The sequence below is a fragment of the Cinclus cinclus genome, chromosome 15 (genome assembly GCF_963662255.1).
Source record: "Cinclus cinclus chromosome 15, bCinCin1.1, whole genome shotgun sequence".
In the NCBI taxonomy this organism is placed as follows: domain Eukaryota; kingdom Metazoa; phylum Chordata; class Aves; order Passeriformes; family Cinclidae; genus Cinclus; species Cinclus cinclus.
In genome coordinates this window covers 3,990,669-4,007,522 of record NC_085060.1, presented here as the reverse complement: position 1 = coordinate 4,007,522, position 16,854 = coordinate 3,990,669, and the positions used below count along the sequence as shown (strand labels likewise).

The 16,854-nt window shown below is 48.8% G+C and overlaps 3 protein-coding genes across 4 annotated transcripts; 2 read left to right on the top strand and 1 right to left on the bottom strand.

Moving 5' to 3' along the window:
* Positions 1-231: 231 nt before the first annotated feature.
* MTCP1 (mature T cell proliferation 1) lies at positions 232-2,667 on the top strand. The gene is made up of 4 exons (XM_062502862.1): positions 232-325; positions 1,129-2,197; positions 2,294-2,464; positions 2,620-2,667. Exons 2-4 carry the CDS (start codon positions 2,090-2,092, stop codon positions 2,665-2,667), a joined length of 327 nt encoding a protein of 108 aa, XP_062358846.1. The 5' UTR covers positions 232-325; positions 1,129-2,089.
* Positions 272-7,066, top strand: CMC4 (C-X9-C motif containing 4). Of its 2 annotated transcripts, none has more exons than XM_062502863.1 (3): positions 272-325; positions 3,861-3,927; positions 5,644-7,066. In XM_062502863.1, exons 1-3 carry the CDS (start codon positions 272-274, stop codon positions 5,811-5,813), a joined length of 291 nt encoding a protein of 96 aa, XP_062358847.1. In that variant the 3' UTR covers positions 5,814-7,066. The 2 variants fall into 2 exon arrangements, with proteins under 2 accessions (XP_062358847.1, XP_062358848.1); XM_062502864.1 differs by lacking the exon at positions 272-325 and adding an exon at positions 2,632-2,671.
* Positions 7,067-7,818: 752 nt separating this feature from the next.
* Positions 7,819-14,333, bottom strand: FUNDC2 (FUN14 domain containing 2). The gene is made up of 5 exons (XM_062502861.1): positions 14,283-14,333; positions 13,685-13,835; positions 12,283-12,358; positions 11,006-11,140; positions 7,819-10,581 (listed from the first exon to the last, which is right to left on the bottom strand). The coding sequence occupies exons 1-5, from the start codon at positions 14,299-14,301 to the stop codon at positions 10,504-10,506; spliced, it is 459 nt and encodes a 152-aa protein (XP_062358845.1). The 5' UTR covers positions 14,302-14,333; the 3' UTR covers positions 7,819-10,503.
* Positions 14,334-16,854: the final 2,521 nt, after the last annotated feature.

Here is a 16,854-nt window from a genome sequence, read left to right as displayed (position 1 = left end):
CACCTCGAGCCCTTTTCCTGTCCCACCCCAAACCCAATCAATGGTTTTGCCTGACCTCAGGATTTTCCATGTGGCACTACCTGGGCACCTCCACAGGCCAGACTGAGCCTTTCAGCTTTGCAGTTCTGGGGAAGCTTGGGACAAGTCAGTGGGGCAAAGGGTGAAAACACAAATTAACCTCTGCCCATTCTGCACAGTGTCCTCTGCACAAGACCTTGTTCTGTTGTCCTGGATCTGTCATCGCTGCCATCTCCACTCATCATGAACACAGATGTGCATTTTGTGCTTTAGTCCTCCTACCTGTAGTTCAGCCAGGCTGAACCAGGTCAGTATTTGGATAGGAGACCTTCCAGGAGAGTTTACTTACAGTAGGAAACACAACTCACTTACTAAGATATGTTTTTCTGTTACTGGAGCTAGTCTTGAGCCTTCTGGTTCTGGGGATGATGACCCATAAAAATTCCAGCTTTGAACAGAATAAAAGCAAGTTCTTGGGGATTTCTGATCATAATGGAACTTTTTGCAGTTTACTGCAGAGTAGGAGAGTATCCTGGCCGAATTCCACCTGGGGTGATTACATTCAGCTGACTGAAAATGATCAGTGGCAATTGCATTTCACTGTTTTGCAGAGTTACACAGAGGTGTTTAAATTTGTAATGTGGCTTACGGTAAAGCAGAAGGGAAAAGAATGACAGAAATGTCCCTTTAACCCTAATCCCTGAAGGCCTTGTGAGGCTTGTCAGTCTGCTGTCACATTCCTGTAAATGCCAGTGATCCAGCTGGTGGGGCATTCATTGAAATGCCTGTCAGAACAGTGGTGCTTTGTGTAGGGCACATACCCATCCCCACAAATCAAGCAGGGAAACAAACAGAATGGGTGAAAAAAAAAAAAAGAAGTAATAAAAGAAGACTCAAAGTTTTCTTTGTGACAGTGCTGTTCAGGCTGATCCGTGGTTGGTGTTTTGTTCTCAAAAAGGCTAAGTGTTTCTTTGGCTCAAAAAGATAAACACTGATGTAAGATGTGGAAGGCATCATGGAAGAGTATTTTCTGTTATATATGCACCCCAATGTATAACAGTTTATTTTTTTTTTCTCTCCCTGACTTTCCCTCCTTTATTTTGTACCCAGATTTTCTTGCTCCTGTTTGAAATATGCCTTATAACCTTGCAAGTTTTCAGAAGACCACTGTGTTTCACTGGGATAAGGAATATTGCATCTGCTTCATAGCAGGAGGATGTTGTATGTGTTACAGCTTAACTTTGTTCTACTTTACACCTAGATAAAGGATGAAGACTGTCTGTACCATTTTGATTACCTCTTCTAGGGTTCAAAGAGAATCATTTCCCCTGACCTCCATTTGCTAATGGCTCAGCTTGATCTAACTGGCACACAGATAAACGTGCTGTTAAACAAAAGTTACAGTAGCAGGAACCACCTCAATGCCCCAAGCTGCTCTGCCCGCGTTGGTAGCTCTCTGTGACCAGCCAAAAGCTGAGCAACGCGATCCTGAATGCTGCTCCTGAGGAGTTTGGGTGTGAATGGACAGTGCTGCCAGCCCTGAGAGATGAGACAAAGGACCCCGCACCCCAACAGCTCTGCGAGCTCCCAAGATGAGAGTCCTGCACACCGAGTTCCATGCTTTGTCTCCAGAGTGATCTTCGTTCCTGTTAAGCTCACCTCACTGCTGGTCACGAGTTTTGCTTTTGGGATTTAGACCACCTCACTTTTACCCCCCCGTTTTACACAAAGACTGTTATTAGGACTGTTAGTGGAATGAGCAAAGCCAATACTCACAGGGTTTAACTTTGTACCAATAGCACCTTTTGCCCCAGAATGCCTTACCAATGCCACCTAGCACTCGTGTCCCAGTGTACGACGTGGCCCGACGTTTCCGCTGGCTTAGGCACCACCTCAGCCTCCCGAGCTGACTTCTAGGGACGTTTCCACACGTAGCATCTCATCCAAGGAGTCAGACACCACCTGTCTGCCGGGTCCGGGAGCTCTCCGTGAATGTGCTCGGAGCTAAAGACACCACGTGTGCTCCCCGCGGGCCGATGCCGTCCACCTGAGCTGCGGAGGCGCCCGAGGGATGGCACAGGGAGGGGAGGCTGGCGCTCCTCCCGTGCGGCTCTGGGTGCGGCGAGTGGGGGTTTACTGCGATGAGCACCGCAAAACCTGGCTCGTGGCTGCAGAAGAGGCAAGTGTGTGCTTTGAGCTTCCCCGTGGTTTGTAGAATTGCTGTTTCAGGTGCCTCTGCCAGTAACTGCCTGCTCTGTTTGTTACTTTCCCCCAGGAGGAAGGTATGCTGAGGGCTCGGATCCAAAGAGTTCAGGTTCCCCTGGGTGAGGCGCTGCGACCCAGCCAGCTCCCCCCATCCCGGCTGCCTCACATGTGGCAGCTGTCCCAGGGTGAGCAGTACAGGGATAGTAACTCTCGCGTTTGGGAGATAGAGCACCATCTCATGGTAAGGATGGTGGCGACAATAGACCATAGTCATGCCTGTTTGTGAAGTCGTTTGAGATCCTTGAGGGACGGCAGAGGACTGTTACTTTGTTGCAAAGTCCATTAGCTCAACCACAGTAACTGTAGACGTATTGAACTTTTCCTTGTCACTTACAGCTTGGTGGTGTTGAAGAACTGCTGCTTAAACTCGTGCCTGGGGATTAATCTGGTATGTGCAGACATTACCCCTGCTTTGTACTGTGCACTGTTTACTCCCAGTCTTTCTTTAATATGAATTTTTGTCTTTCAGGAGCAGTGGCTCTAGGAAGATGCCATTGTCTGTTTTGTAAAATTAAAGGTTCTCTCTCCACTGAAATGCAGCCACCTTTGAGGTGGAAGCAGTTAAACAACACACAGAAACATCACACAAGAGGTTAGGACAGGCAATGCAGAGGAGTATTGTGACCAAGTGAAACATCAGGGGGAGTTCTAGATAGGCAGAATGTAATTGCCCCAAGTGGAATTTCGCCAGGATGCTGCAAATAATGCCCTAGTGATACTGGAAACTGCTGTGGGCTGGTGACTTGTCAGGAACTGGAAAGGCAGCAGCTCCCAGCTCTGAGCAGAGGCTGAACTGTGGCTCAGAGGGTTCAGTCTCACCACTACTTTCAGTGCCACTGGTGCTTTCCTTAGAGGTCTCCCATTCAACTACTGGTACCACCACTTTTGCTTGGCTTTTGATCTTACACTGATGCAGTTACAGGTGTCACAGCTGCAAAATAAACTTGAGTGTTGGAAATCCTTTTCCATTGGATTTGAACAAGATGGAGCTGTCCTCCAATCTAGCTGAGTGATTTTTTGGACAGGGAGAGATGATTTCCAAGAGACTTTCTTCTGAAACAAAATTTAAAAAGCCCTTCTTGTTGGCTTTATGGCATGTACATAACTGAGGTGTTAGGTTGATTGTTTTTTAAAATGCCTTCTTCAGCTGCAGTTCCATGAATTGCCACCAAATCCTTGATTGTGTAAAGCTCACAGAGGTGGATTTCACATAAATATGTGTCTCAGTATAAGTTCTAGAGATGGAAAACTCTTAAAATTTAGTCAGCCATGTTAATTTGAATCTTTTCTAGAATCTTTGCACATCCAAGTGGAAAAGGACACATTTTGACTAAAGAAAAAGGCTTTTAAACTTAGTGACATAAAACTTCCCCTATTCACTGTCCCCATCATCATCTTTTAGCCAGACACAGAGAGTTCTTGTGTATGTTGGCAGGCACCTGCAAGCAGCAGATGTTTCCTGAATTATGACAGTGGGGAAAACGGGGAGCTCCTGAAAGATGTGGCTGTAGGACATTGTCTTTCCCCTGCCCTCAATAAGAACCTTGACCTACAGTAACATTTTCCTATCATTTTAGTTCCTGAACATGTCCCGGAAGGATCCCTGCCAGAAACAAGCCTGTGAAATACAGAAATGCTTGCAAGGTACCAAATGTCATTTTGTCTTTGGTGTTTTGATTTTTGGTGGAACTTAATTCTTTTAACTTAACCTTGTTGTCCTTTCACCTTGAGAAGGAATGAAGCACACTAGCATCAACTGGTTGCAAAATGAGCAAAATTATGTCTGATTTTAATAGAATTGCTTTGTGCTTAACTGTAAATAATGATACATCATTAGTATAAAGCAGAGCATTAGTAACAGTAACAGCTTGTAGTGTTTTCCATGCTGGCAGTGAGATCCCAGGTGTATTTTTGGGACTCAGCTGTGGGCAGGGAGAGCTAGACATTGTAATAAGCTCTTACAGTGTGGTTAGTGAGGGAGTAGGTGGATTGTATGAAAAGACTGCAGAGCTGTTCCAGAGGTGTTTCAAGAGCAGGTGAGACAGAAGTCTGTCAGGAACAGGTTAGGTGATCTGTCCTTGAGGTATGAGGTGGTCATTTGTCTAGAGACTACCTTTTACTGTCCTCATGGTTCAGAGCATTCTCCCACAAAGGACTACCTTCTCTCCCTGTACTACTGCTCTTTAAGCTGGTGGTTGACCCTGTTTTGGTTCCAGCTGTGACAATGTTCTTTTTATAATATTTGTGGAAGTTACGCCAAGTATTCTACCCATGTAGGTTTGTGAACAGTGTTGATCTGAATGGTTAAGTGTTGGAAGAGCTCTGCTGCATGTACACTTTACTGTCACTGCTGCTTGAGCTGTCATTTTGGAGTGCTGGTGTTCATGTATAGTGCCGTGAGTTGTCTGATGTGCACAGATGAAGCAGCTGAGTTGGCAGAGTGCAAAGCAATTTTGCCCTGTAAAAACTGAAGTACAGAGCCTTAACTGAGGAATGCACAGTCACTGCACCCACTGTGTGCTAATGGGAGGGTGTGAGCTGGACCTGTGGGAAATGCAGATTTCTCAAAAGTCATTGTTCCAAAAGATCTTGTTGCTTCCTCTGTGAGACTAAATGCCTGCTGTAAATCTCTTTTGTGCTTTTTTATCTGTGTGTGACTTTCAGGAATGCATCCTTGACAGATAATGGTGCGCCTGTACATAGCTAGAGTTTTAGAAACAAAGCTGCAAAGGCAGGACAGTTAGGAGAGCCGTGGAGCACTCATCAGATGCAGATTATGGCAGAGAGAGATTAGCTCTCCTCTCCAAGGGCTTGCCGTGTCTCCCGGGCTGCCAGCTAGCAGACATCACCACAACCTTTTTCTCAGGGGTGATCTCTGTGTTTGTCTTACAGCTCACTCACCAACCCAGTCAGGGAGTTCATAGCCCAGTGATCACAGCAGTGTGGTTTGCTCATTAATCAGGTGTTTGCTGTTGCTTTCTGGGCTCTCCGTGGATGTTCTGTCTCACATTATGCTGCTCTTGCTTCTTTTAATCTTTTAAAAATTAGTGTGGATGTGAGTACAACTGTATAGTGGTTACAGAGCTCATCCAAGGCACAGCAGGTGGCTCTGCATGCCCTGTGTTTCTGGGAAGACAGGCAGGTGGTTCTTAACTCAAACCAGCCTCAGTCTCTTCCTGCAGGGCTCCTCTCCGAGAGCTTTGGCCACAGCTTTAGATAGCTGGAACTAAAGAGAGGTTTTTATGAACATGAAAACAGTGGAATGCTTCTAAGCAGCTGAACAGCTGGGCTAGGTGTGCTCCCTCAGGGAACAAAGCCTGTTCCTCTCTGCAGACCTGGTGTCTCCTCCTTATTTTCCAGAGAACAACTACCTGGAGTCCAAGTGTGAAGCTGTGCTTCAGGAGATGCGGAAATGCTGTGCTCGGTACCCCAAGGGCAGATCCGTCTGTTGTTCAGGGTTTGAGAGAGAAGAAAGGGAGAGAGAAAAGGTTAAGTTGACTTCAGAAGGAATTTCCCCGCCACCTCAGTAACACAATGGAGCTCCAGCAGGTGCTGGAGCATGGACTCACTTGAAGAGCTCGTGTGTGTTTTTTCAAGCCTTCTTTAGACTTTCAGAAAAGCCAGATTGCTCCTGGAACACACTGTTCAGCACACCAAAAAGCATAACACAGTACCAACATATGGCCTGGTTAACAAACTTTATTTTCTGTACGAAAACATAATCTATGTTGCCTCTGCATCACACCTGTGAAATGTCAACTTGATGTTTTTAGGATGCTTACCTTACTCTAATCCATCCTTGCTCTAAAAATGAAGAATTGGAACCGAGCTATTCTGGCTTCTGGAGAGGGAGGTACAGGAAATGAGCTCAGAAGAGTGAGTTTAAACATGAAACAAACCCATCTTGACACAACAAAGGTATTGCTGCCACCATGCAGTAGTTCAAGACAACATTTGCCTGTCCAGTGGTTCAAGCTCAAGAATGGGAGTCAGGTCTGGTGATTGTTCCTAAGTCTTGCATAGATCATGAGTGGCTACAAGTCACTTTGCCTAAGTGCCTCACTTTTCCACTGGACAGAGTTGTTTCTTTTGTATTTGAATTGCCTACACGCTGCTATTTGCATGATAAAGATGTTACAGGAGTATTATTTCAGGGATTGCTACAGGGATAGGATATTTTTTTAAAAAAGCAATATTCATTTGAAAGATTTGACTGTTGATACAAAATTTATAAATTTATGTCTAATTGAACACCTTTAAGCAATATGCTTTGAATCTAAGTCTAGTTAAAACTGCTGATACCCAAAGGCCTGTCACAGAGCCCTGGGCTAGATCCAAGAACTGACTTAGGTGCTGCTTACTGAACAAGCAGTTGTAGGCAGTTATTTTTCACACAGCATTCCAGACTCACTCCCAAGCCGGCTACGTCTGGACCCCAGGTGAGATGGCTTTCCAGAAGCTCATGCAGCAGAATTTCCTGTGACCTGTAGGAAGAGCTCATAGACAGGTTCCTGCACCACCCTTCAGAGCTGCCTGTCTCGCTATCCCCTGTAGCAGGAGTCCAGGCACCCAAGTATCAGGCTTCCAACCCACTAGCCCTAACTCTGTATTAGATCTAGCCGTAAAGGACTTTTGTGCTGTGATAAAGTACAACTTACTTATGAAATAGAGCTTCTATAAACCACTGAGGTCTAGGCACAATAGTTGTGTGTATTGAAGCCTAGAAGAGCAAACCATCTGTATTCACTGCTCTGAAATACCATGGTACAAAATAAACGACTGGAACAAATTGTGGTCTCTGGTTGTTTGTTGAGCTGCAAGCCAGGCAGCTTGGCTGCCATTCACAGCCCAGAGCCACGTGTGGTCATATTTAAATAGAAGCTGCTTGATATTTTTATAACTGGGGCTGAGGATCAGAATAATTTAGGGCTTGCTCTCCCCACCAAAGAAAAAACCCTTAAGACAAAACAGGGAGTTTAATGTTCCTGACAAGTAGGGAAAAGTGATGGCAATGTTGTGAAACACCTCAAACACTGACACACAGATAATTTTTCTCTTTTGCCCTATCTGAGCAGGAATAGTGGAAAGAAAGTCACTAATAGACAATAATATATATGTATTTAGGCTTCTGTTGCACTTACGAAAAAGAAATAGCCTTGTCTCCATGTCCATTTGAACGTGTGTGAAACAGATTTGCTCAGCAGAGGCAACCCAGGCTGGCTACAGACCCACGTCCTGCCCTAGCAGCATCCCACTTCTTGGGAATATGGATGACTGGTGCCAGGATGATCAGGGAGAGGGATTTATTAAGGTAGCCCAGGTTACCTGCATGGGTGAGAGGAGACTGGTGCCCTCATAGAATAGTTCATGTTGGAAAAGACCTTTAAGATCAAGTTCAACCATTCCCTCAGCAGTGCCAAGCTTATCACTAATCCATGTCCCCAAGTGCTACCTGCTACACTCCTGCTGCTGGGCTCCTCTCAGTCACAGAGACAGGAACGTGCTGGTTCTCAGGAAGCCAACAGACCTCACAGACACATTTAGAGCAAAACTGTTTAATAAAATATCACCTCAACAAGCATTTACATACAATATATAAAATCACTTTAAAAGCCTAATGTGTATGAAATCTTCTCATAGTGTAACAGATGTCACAAGTTGTTGAAACAAGACTAAAAGGAACAGGAGTGGGGAGGGGAAGAGACACCTCATCTTGGCACCTGCAGCAATGAAAATGCATCCCCACAGAGACTGATTCACCATCAAAGCTTCCAGTGTTGACCCACAGCATCAAACAGTGCCAGCCACAAGCCCAACACCAGCACAGCAGAAAGATTTGCCACATCTTGATGTCCTTGTCCATTCCCTGCCTACATTCACATCAAACTCACTCTGCTAATTGTTTCCCCTTTCAGCAGCAATCAAGCATTTTAGCTCCCTCTCTGGGCCATTTCTCTCCTTAGCATCAAACTGGGACTTGGACAGAACTCACCCCACCTAGGGCTGGGCAGAAGTAGTGACTTATTTGAGCCTGAAAAATATCCCTAAGGTCTGTTTATGATTTGGCTTGAGCTTTGTCGTTGGGAGACAGCTTTGTGGAGATCAGTGCATCTCAGAAGTTGTGTTCTGCAGCCCACCCTGTCAAAGAGCAGCAATACTGTTGTCCTACAGGAACAAGAGATACCCTGCAAGACCAATGTATCAATTTAGGCACATTCACATCTGCAGCTCCTATAGAAAAACAAACCAAATCCCAAAAACCACCACCACCATCTGTCACTCCACTGCTAAACACCAATTTATTGAAGACCTATTTGCTGCATCCCATCACTCCTGCAGTCCAGGATGGCCTGTAGGAAAGCCATTGTTAAAAGGATGTGATATCAGCTGCTCCTTCATTCTCGGCCATGTATGGCAGGACAGGAGCAAAACCAGCAAATTCTATCTCTTGATTACCTGCAGCCTATTTTCAGATCTTGAAGGTGAGAAAAACCTCAGCTTAATCAATGTGATGCTACACAGACACCTCAATCAACAGAGCTGGAACAGAATTACCCACTGCAAGTGCTCATTCCAAACCCTCTGGTGAAGAACCCACCATTTCAGCTCTGCCAGCAGCTCTGAGGGGAAGATCCCCTTCCCAGCCATACTGAGACCAGCAGATCACACAGCTGTTGCACAGTACTGGAAATGGGGTGCAGCTGCTGATCCAGGTGCTGCAAACCACCCACCTATGAGTGTCACTGCTCCCTACCATGTTTCCTATTGAAGGATGAAATTACTTTCACATAAAACCCCACATTCTGAGCAAGAACTCCTACCTATACCTGCTGGAGGACACAACCACATTGGCAAGACCGTCAGGCAAGTCTGTGCTCACAGAATACCTCTGGGGGATGTTTGTTTGTACTGCACACAACTACACGAGTCAGACTGTCCAAAAACAGCTGAGCTCTGCACCTGGGCTGCCTCATCTCCTCAGAAGGACCGCAGCTGATGGAATTAAGCAAACAGCTTTTCTTGTGGAAATAGCAAACACACAGAAAGAAGAAACATAACTGAAGCAGAAATATGCAAATGAACCCCTCTCACAAGAGCATAGTCTGGTTTTCACAAGTTTTGCCATTTCCACTGCTTGCCGAGACCACAGAGAAGGAATCTGTGCTCTTCAGAACCAAGTGAAGATCCACACTCCAGATGTCACACCATCCCCCTTTCTCCAGTACAGCTGCCAATAGGGACCTGGACCAGTACAATATACCCTAAGCAGGGATGATTTCCTGTCTACAATCCTGTCCCACATGGTTACAGCTCAAAGAGCATCAGCAACACCAAAGTGACCAGAGAAGGTCATGGTAGATGTGCAAACCCCAGTCAGAGGCCCAGGGTGATTTACACTATGTGGCACAGCTGAAATGCCCCCATCTGATGAAGCCAGGTTGGGCCTGCTGGAAGCAGAAGAGAGCCTCGAAGGTTGAGCAGTCAGGTGGCTGTACAGCACAGAACTTGGTGGCTTTCAGAACACATGATGAGGAAAGGGTCTGGAGAGTCAGCCTCAGTGCTCAGTTTCAATCAGCAGTGCCAGTGCTGCAAGTCCAGAATGGGGAAGGATACCAGCAGAGACAAAGCCAAATGGCCATCTACGTGCAGTGCAACAGCAGGGCAGTGGCAGGAAAATCCATATTCTCCTGTCCTGGACACAGCTCAGGCTGTCCTCTGACACTTCTGCATCCACTCCAGGACAGTCAACCACATTTTGGATTGCACAGACCACCTCTGAGAAGTGAAGAGAGGTCTTCCAGTTACCAGGGCAGGAATACTGAAAGCTAAATCGTGGTGAAGAGCTGACAGTTGTTTGACACATACACTGGCAGACAAAGGTACACAGAACAGTCCTGAGCCCCTGGAAGAAGCACATTTAAGAGATTCCTCTGCCACTACATTTTTATGAGGTTGAAACTCATCAGAAAATTTGAGACTGGGCATATTTGTTGGGAAATCATGATGCACTGGGCATTTTAAGCTTCCAGACCAACCCCAGCACACTAACAGCCCAGACAAAAGAAAAAAGTGGCAATCAGAAGCAGTGTTTTATGAAATAACGGCTGGAACCTGTGAGCAGATGGGACTGAGTCTGTTGGCAACATCCTTTGACTTCTAAGTAAGAGATAGCAGTAGAGGAGGGAAGGGGAGGTCGGGCATGAGAGGAGAGTGCAGTTTCTACGATGCCATTCCAAGCAGGAATCCTCCGGCAAACCCCCCAGTCAGGATAACATTCTTCTTCAGAAATATGATCACCTAAGCAGGGGTGAGGAGAGACAACAGTGTTCAATAACATCAGGCCACCCACTGACCCTCCCACTAAGAAGAAATCCCTCAGACTGTTTGTCGAGGCAAGTGATGCTCACAGGGATGCCACTGCTCAAATTTGGGAAAACTTCCCACCTAACAACCTCCCCCCTGCCCCCCAGCTGCATCAGCACACAGCCACATCTTCACCCTGCTCAGCCATGAGCAGTCAGCTCCTCCAGGAGAATGCTGTGGAAAACTGTCTTCCTAAACTCTAGGTAGACAACATCCATAGCTTTTGCCATCTCTCCCATTTTGCTGTAATGCAAGAATTCCCTCCTTGTATTTGCACAATTGGACATCCTTAACAGCTCAGGAGTCAATCCTGTTTTCTGCTGTCCCTCCAGCACATGCCCTGAGAGAGCTGTCTCACCTCATCCACTCTGCTTTTCACTTCTGGAGGCATTTTATTACCACTGCTGTGAAATTTCAGCTGCTGCTTGGCTTTGTTCATGTCCCGTTGTACTAGATTCCAGTCCACCTTGATGTATCCCGTGTGGTTTGCAATCTAGAGTTTTGAGGATTAGAAAAAAGTTCCTGAAGTCCTGCATGACCATGGCTAAACAGATCCCTTGGTCACCCACCTTCCCTGACCATAACCACCTCCTACTGACTGGTCCAGTGGATACACTGACTTAAAAACTGGGCAGACCACCACCCCTGGATCTGTGTCAAGTGTTCTGCAACATCTGTCTCCCACAGTAATCCCCCAACAGCTGGGCATACTCTTCAGCTTAGCCTGCTTCAGCCTCTCTTCCCCACTGTAAAACACCTCCCCCATGCAACTGCCACGGATATTGTTGGGACTCCCTGCAGTTCTCCTGCTGCTGTGGGTGGACACAGCTATTAATAGCCCATTCCTCTCAAACAGTTTCATGTGCTCAGGGTGATTCAGCTGTGGAACTCCCTCTGCCCAGAGCAAGCTTTTGACTTTCAGCAGAACAAGCAGAACCAGGAGAGCCAGGGAGAACGAGTCACACACAAGACCTGTCTGCCTGAGAAGCAAACAGGTGAGAGCTGAACAAGGCCTGACAGCTGCTCTACCTGCTCCAGATACATGAACACATCCAAACAGCTTCCCTCAATGCCAGGGCTCTTGGAAACCACCAGAAGTGCTAGAGGACACAGAGAGATCTCCTTTCTCTCCTCTTCCCCAGTGCTTTACAGTGAGCCCCATCTGTGCTGGCTGGACTCCTTGGGAAGCCAGGTTGGCAGGAAGTATATCACAGACACAGATAAATCCTTCTTGACATCCAGGGCTATTCCTCCAGGGACACTATGTCCACAGCCACAGACTCAGTGTGTTAGCCTGTCCTGCAGCAGAAACATGGCTCACTGCAGCTGAAGGCTGACTCATGCTCCACTCAGGTGCACCTGCAGTAACAGCTCTTCTGTGCCTTTGGCCTGGCCTTGGGTAGCAGATCATCAGTGGATGTGCACTGGCAATCCTGGAGTTTATGCACATGAGCCTGCTTTGCTGCTGCATGCCTGTGCCCTGGAGAACACACACCTCTGACATTCACAGCAACACAAAGCCCAAAGCAGAGGGACAGACTGACCCCATATATCCCAACAGGCAGTGCTTCCTAGAGAGACCTTTGTCCCCAGCAGCACAGTTCTCAGAAAGCCTGGACTGCTGTTCATACACACCTGAAGTAGGAAAAAGCCTCCTCCCACTGCTGTCGCTGCCAGCTTTCCAACTTTCTGGAAGATGAATCCAGTACACCTACAAATCAACCAGGATTCAGTCAGGACAATGAAACACCACACCCACTACTCATTATGCTTTCCCACAGGCAAGGCTGCCTTTAGCAGGAGTTACCCAAGACTGGAGACAGCCTGACAAACAGCAGAAGAAACCTGTGTGCAACCAGAGAGAAGGATTTGCACCCAACCAAAACTGATGCTTTATAGCTTTTCACTTTGTGCTGTCTCATTCCCGCCTTTTTCAATTTGATTCTTATCTCTTCAACTCATCCTTCTCCCAGAAGAGTAACCAGAAGCCTGGTACTTCACCAAAACCAACAAATGATTTTATGTTTTGATGTTTGTTTGGTTTTTTTTTAACTGGTATCATCTGTGAGGGGAAATTAGGAAGCACATGTGCTGCTCCATGACAGAGCATGGGGAGCCAATCACAAGCCTCCTTCTTACTTATTTGTAAAGTAAGCAGTAAACAACTACCTACTTTACCTTTTCATTTCTCAGAAGAGAAAAATGATGGAACAAGCACACAGCAGTGATCTAAGGCTATATTGGTCTCCAAAATGGGTTACCTGCTTTCAACATGAAAAACATTCCTGCAGCTACCAGAACTGCAGCCAGCACCACCCCATTGCTCAGTCATGCAGCCACAAGCTGGGGTGTTGTGCCACCCAAACCACACTTTCCTTAGAATGTGGTTTCCTTATGAGTACTGCAAACAACACAGCAACCTGCCTTTACCCATTTCTGAACACACTTAGTGAAGACACAAGAGAGGTGGCCAGGTCACACTTCTCTGAGAAGACAAAGCTTTGTCATACACTGCTAAATAATTACCCTATTGCCAGATGAAGACGAGGGCCATGATAAGAGGCAAAGAAGTGATTACACAAAATCTTCAACTCAAACAGTGCTGTGGGAATGAAGCTGCAAATAGAGCCACACTTGGTCCCAGCTACAAGTGACAGGAAAGCCCGGGAACTTTGATCCCAGGAAGTTTTTCATGCAGATGCCTGAAGCACATCCACCTCCAGTGGGTAAGGCATCTTTGCTTCAAGGGGTTCATTCATATCTGCCTGTCCTAATTCAACAGCACCACTTTTTGCCAGAAGTTAAAAATAATTACAGACCAATGCAATTTTCCTCCCTTCAAGACAGTCTCAGTTCTTCAAGTTATAGACAGCATTTAAGACCTCCCAGACCTCAGCAGATCGTGCCAGGGGACGGCAGGCTGAGCACCCGCCTTCTCTGAATGACTGCCACATGACCACCAGCACCTGTCAGTGTGACACCAAAGACCCAGCCAGCGCCTGCCACGAGCAGCAAGGGCAACGCCGGCACATCTTACCATCCTGTGACTCCTCCGATTACCAGCTGCGTGGCCACATTGTATTTCTCAGCGCTCGACCCCGAGTTGGGGGCGAAGATCTTGCGCCACCAGGGCCGGTTCTTGGTGTACTCCGCCAGGTCCAGCACGTTGAATGTGTCGTCCTTCGCACCTGCAGGCACCTGGAGAGGCTCAGTGCTGGGACTACCGTACCATAGCCCCCTGCAGATGCCCGGTGCCTCCCCAGGGGCACAGCAGCCCTGCCCAGACACACAGCTCACGGGGGCTGGCACTCCCCCGGTCTCTGGGAATTCCCAGGTCCCTCAGCCCCCTCCCAGGGCCTCCGGGACCCCGTACCCGGGACCGCTCACCCCCTCGAGGACGCCCCTCTCAGAGCGGCTGGGGCCGGGGGCCCATGCCCGGAGCCGCCCCCTCGGGCCCTCAAGAGGGGCCAGACCCCGGCAGCCGCCGCCGCGCGGTGCAAAGAGAACGACACCGCGCTCTGCAGGGTGGATGCCGAGCTGGGTGAGCCAGGCACCCACTGCCAGGGAGAGAGGAGTGGGGAGACCCGCGCCCCGAGCCATCCCTGGCCAGCCCGGCCCGGCCCGGCCCGGCCCACCTCCGCCCGGCACCGCCATGACGCCGCTGCGCTCCGCGCAGGCGCGGGCACGGCGCGTCAGCGGGAGCGCGCGGGAGGGGGCGAGGGCTGAGGGGAGAGAGGGACGGAGGGGAGCGGGCCGGGGGCGGAGAGATGGGCGGACACGGGGAGAGGGGCGGGAGGGAAGAGGAGCACTCGGGGAGAGGAGGCGGGAGGGTGCAGCGCGGCCGGGCCTCGGCTGTCCGTCAGCGCTGCCCTCGGTGCTCCCCTCTGGAAGGTCTCCTGTGCTGCTGCAGCAGCATCGCCCGTCCCGGAGCGGCTCCTCGGGTCGCCGTATGGGGTGTGCAGCAGCAGCGGCATCCAGGGAGCGATAAAGAGCTTCCTAAAGCCCGTGGTGGTTTGCTTCCTCTGACATGGGAGCTCTTGTTTGGCTGCGAGCTGTCCCTGCGCAGAAACAGTGCTTTTTGCCATTTGTCTAAAGGACTCCAAACCCAGCAGCATTCTGGGCAGATGAGCACCTGGAGCACCTGGAGTTGAGGGGTGATGGAAGCAGCCTGTAGATCCTGAATGCTGCAGTGCGTTCAGCCAGCACACCCAGCTGTGGCTTGTTATGCCTCTGCCCCGGAGCCGATTTGGGCAGCCTGGACATGCTGCATGGCAGGAACACGTTTTACTATTTCCTCTGAAATAATGACACCTCTGATTTCTGGGCCATTACTCACCTGAGCTCCTGTAGAACAAATGCCACCTAATTCCCAGCTGGGGATGCAGCTGCCCAGGGTGTAGCAAAGATGGAAATCCTGAGACACAAGAAGCAAAAAAAAAAAAAAGAAAAAAAGTCTCATGGAGAGATTGTGACAGAGGAGACTTGACCCTTATTTGGGGCTAATGGAAAGCAGTGTATGAGTCGGAGCAGGAGTGCAGGCGGTGTGGGAGAGATAGAGGAGCAAGCACTCTTCTAGGAACTAAACGCTTCTAGGAACTAACAGCAGCATTCATCTGCACTGATGAGGACATCCCTCTAAAAAACATCCCAGCACCTCGTTGCCCCTTGCACGTAGGCTGGGACATGTTGGGAACTGCATCAATATCCCATGTGTTTCCTGCACTGTCCTGATTAGGGGGAACTGGCTGGAGCTGTGTGTACGCAGTCAGACCAAAATGATAGGACAGACTTCCCTGGGCACGGAAGGAAAGGATGTGACTGGGGAAGAGATGGCTGGAGGAAAGTTGCCCTCTAGATATCCAATCTGAACACCAATGTCCAGTGGCACTGGGGTCTCCAGCATGTCTGGTACATGACAGGCTTCTATTCCTGTGCAGCACATGTCCCTGGTTTTGTCTCCCCTGCCCTGAGCAAAGGGATGCCCTCATGCCCTGGTGCCAGGCAGGTCTCCTTTGGTACCTCCAGCTGTGGGCTCTCCTGCACACATGATCCCAAGAGCGTCTGATGGCCTGGACAGCTGAAGCGTGGCCTCATCTTTCCTAGCACATGTGTGTCTTCATCTGGTGCAGGCACTCAGCAGGAGAGAAGGATCTGGGCTGACAAGGTGGAGGTGCTTCAGGGCTGGGGGCTCCTGTGCAGTGGGGTTAGGCACAACCTGGTGCAGTGGGTGGCACAAGAGTGGGTGGTGGGTGCAAGGACAGAACCCAGCAGTAGTGTCTCAGCAGCCCACAGCCACTGCAGCTCCCTGCCAGGTACCTTCCTGGTGTTCAGCTTTGGAGGCACAGGCAAGAAACACCATTTCCCACCTCAAAGGCTTTCTCTCCCTCCTGGCACCACCAAAACCTTCCAGCCACCATGGCCAGGCTGAGCTCACCAGTCCATGGGATCTTCCAGTGAGTGCTTCTGCTGCCTGACTCATTCAGAGATGCCTCTGATGTGAGGAACAAGAGAGAAAGCAGAAATGCTCCACTGACCCACTTACTGAAGGGAAATCCAGCAGAGGAAAGCAGGTTTAGTTTTGGAACCTTTTCTATGTCAGTATTTCTACTCTGATGCTAGGGTAGATCCATCAGGGATGGATTTCCTGGATACTCAGGGGTGTTGATGGCATCAGCCCTGCTGCACTGCTGTTCCCTGGGGGTCCCTGTGTGTGTGAGTTTTATTTTAATTTTTATCTGCTCCAATGTGTTATTCTTCTTAGAACTGCACATTTCAGGGGAAAAAACAGCGCTTTCTGTGTGCATGTGTCCTTGGCTCTGGCAAAGTATGTTTCTCTGGAAGTCTCCATGGCAGGAGCCTGTTGTGGCTTTTCCATCACATTTGCAGAGGAGGACAGTGCCCTTGGGGATAGACGGATGAGCCCTAGGCAGGACTGGAATACCAATGCCTCTCTGCAGCTTTCTCAAAGGCACAGCTGTGGCCTGGCCCAGCCACGGGTGACTCTGACAGTTTGCAGAGGCTCCCACATGGATTTGCAGAGCCCTTGGAAGCTCCACAGCTGTTAACAGCACCCACTGGCTGGGACCATGCTTTCTCTTGCTGGGGCATGTGGGGTCCACCTTGGCATGCTGGGCCAAGGAGGAGCTGGGATCCCTCTTGATGTCCACTTGTCCTTGGTGTGATTTGCTCCACACTGGTTCTCGTGTG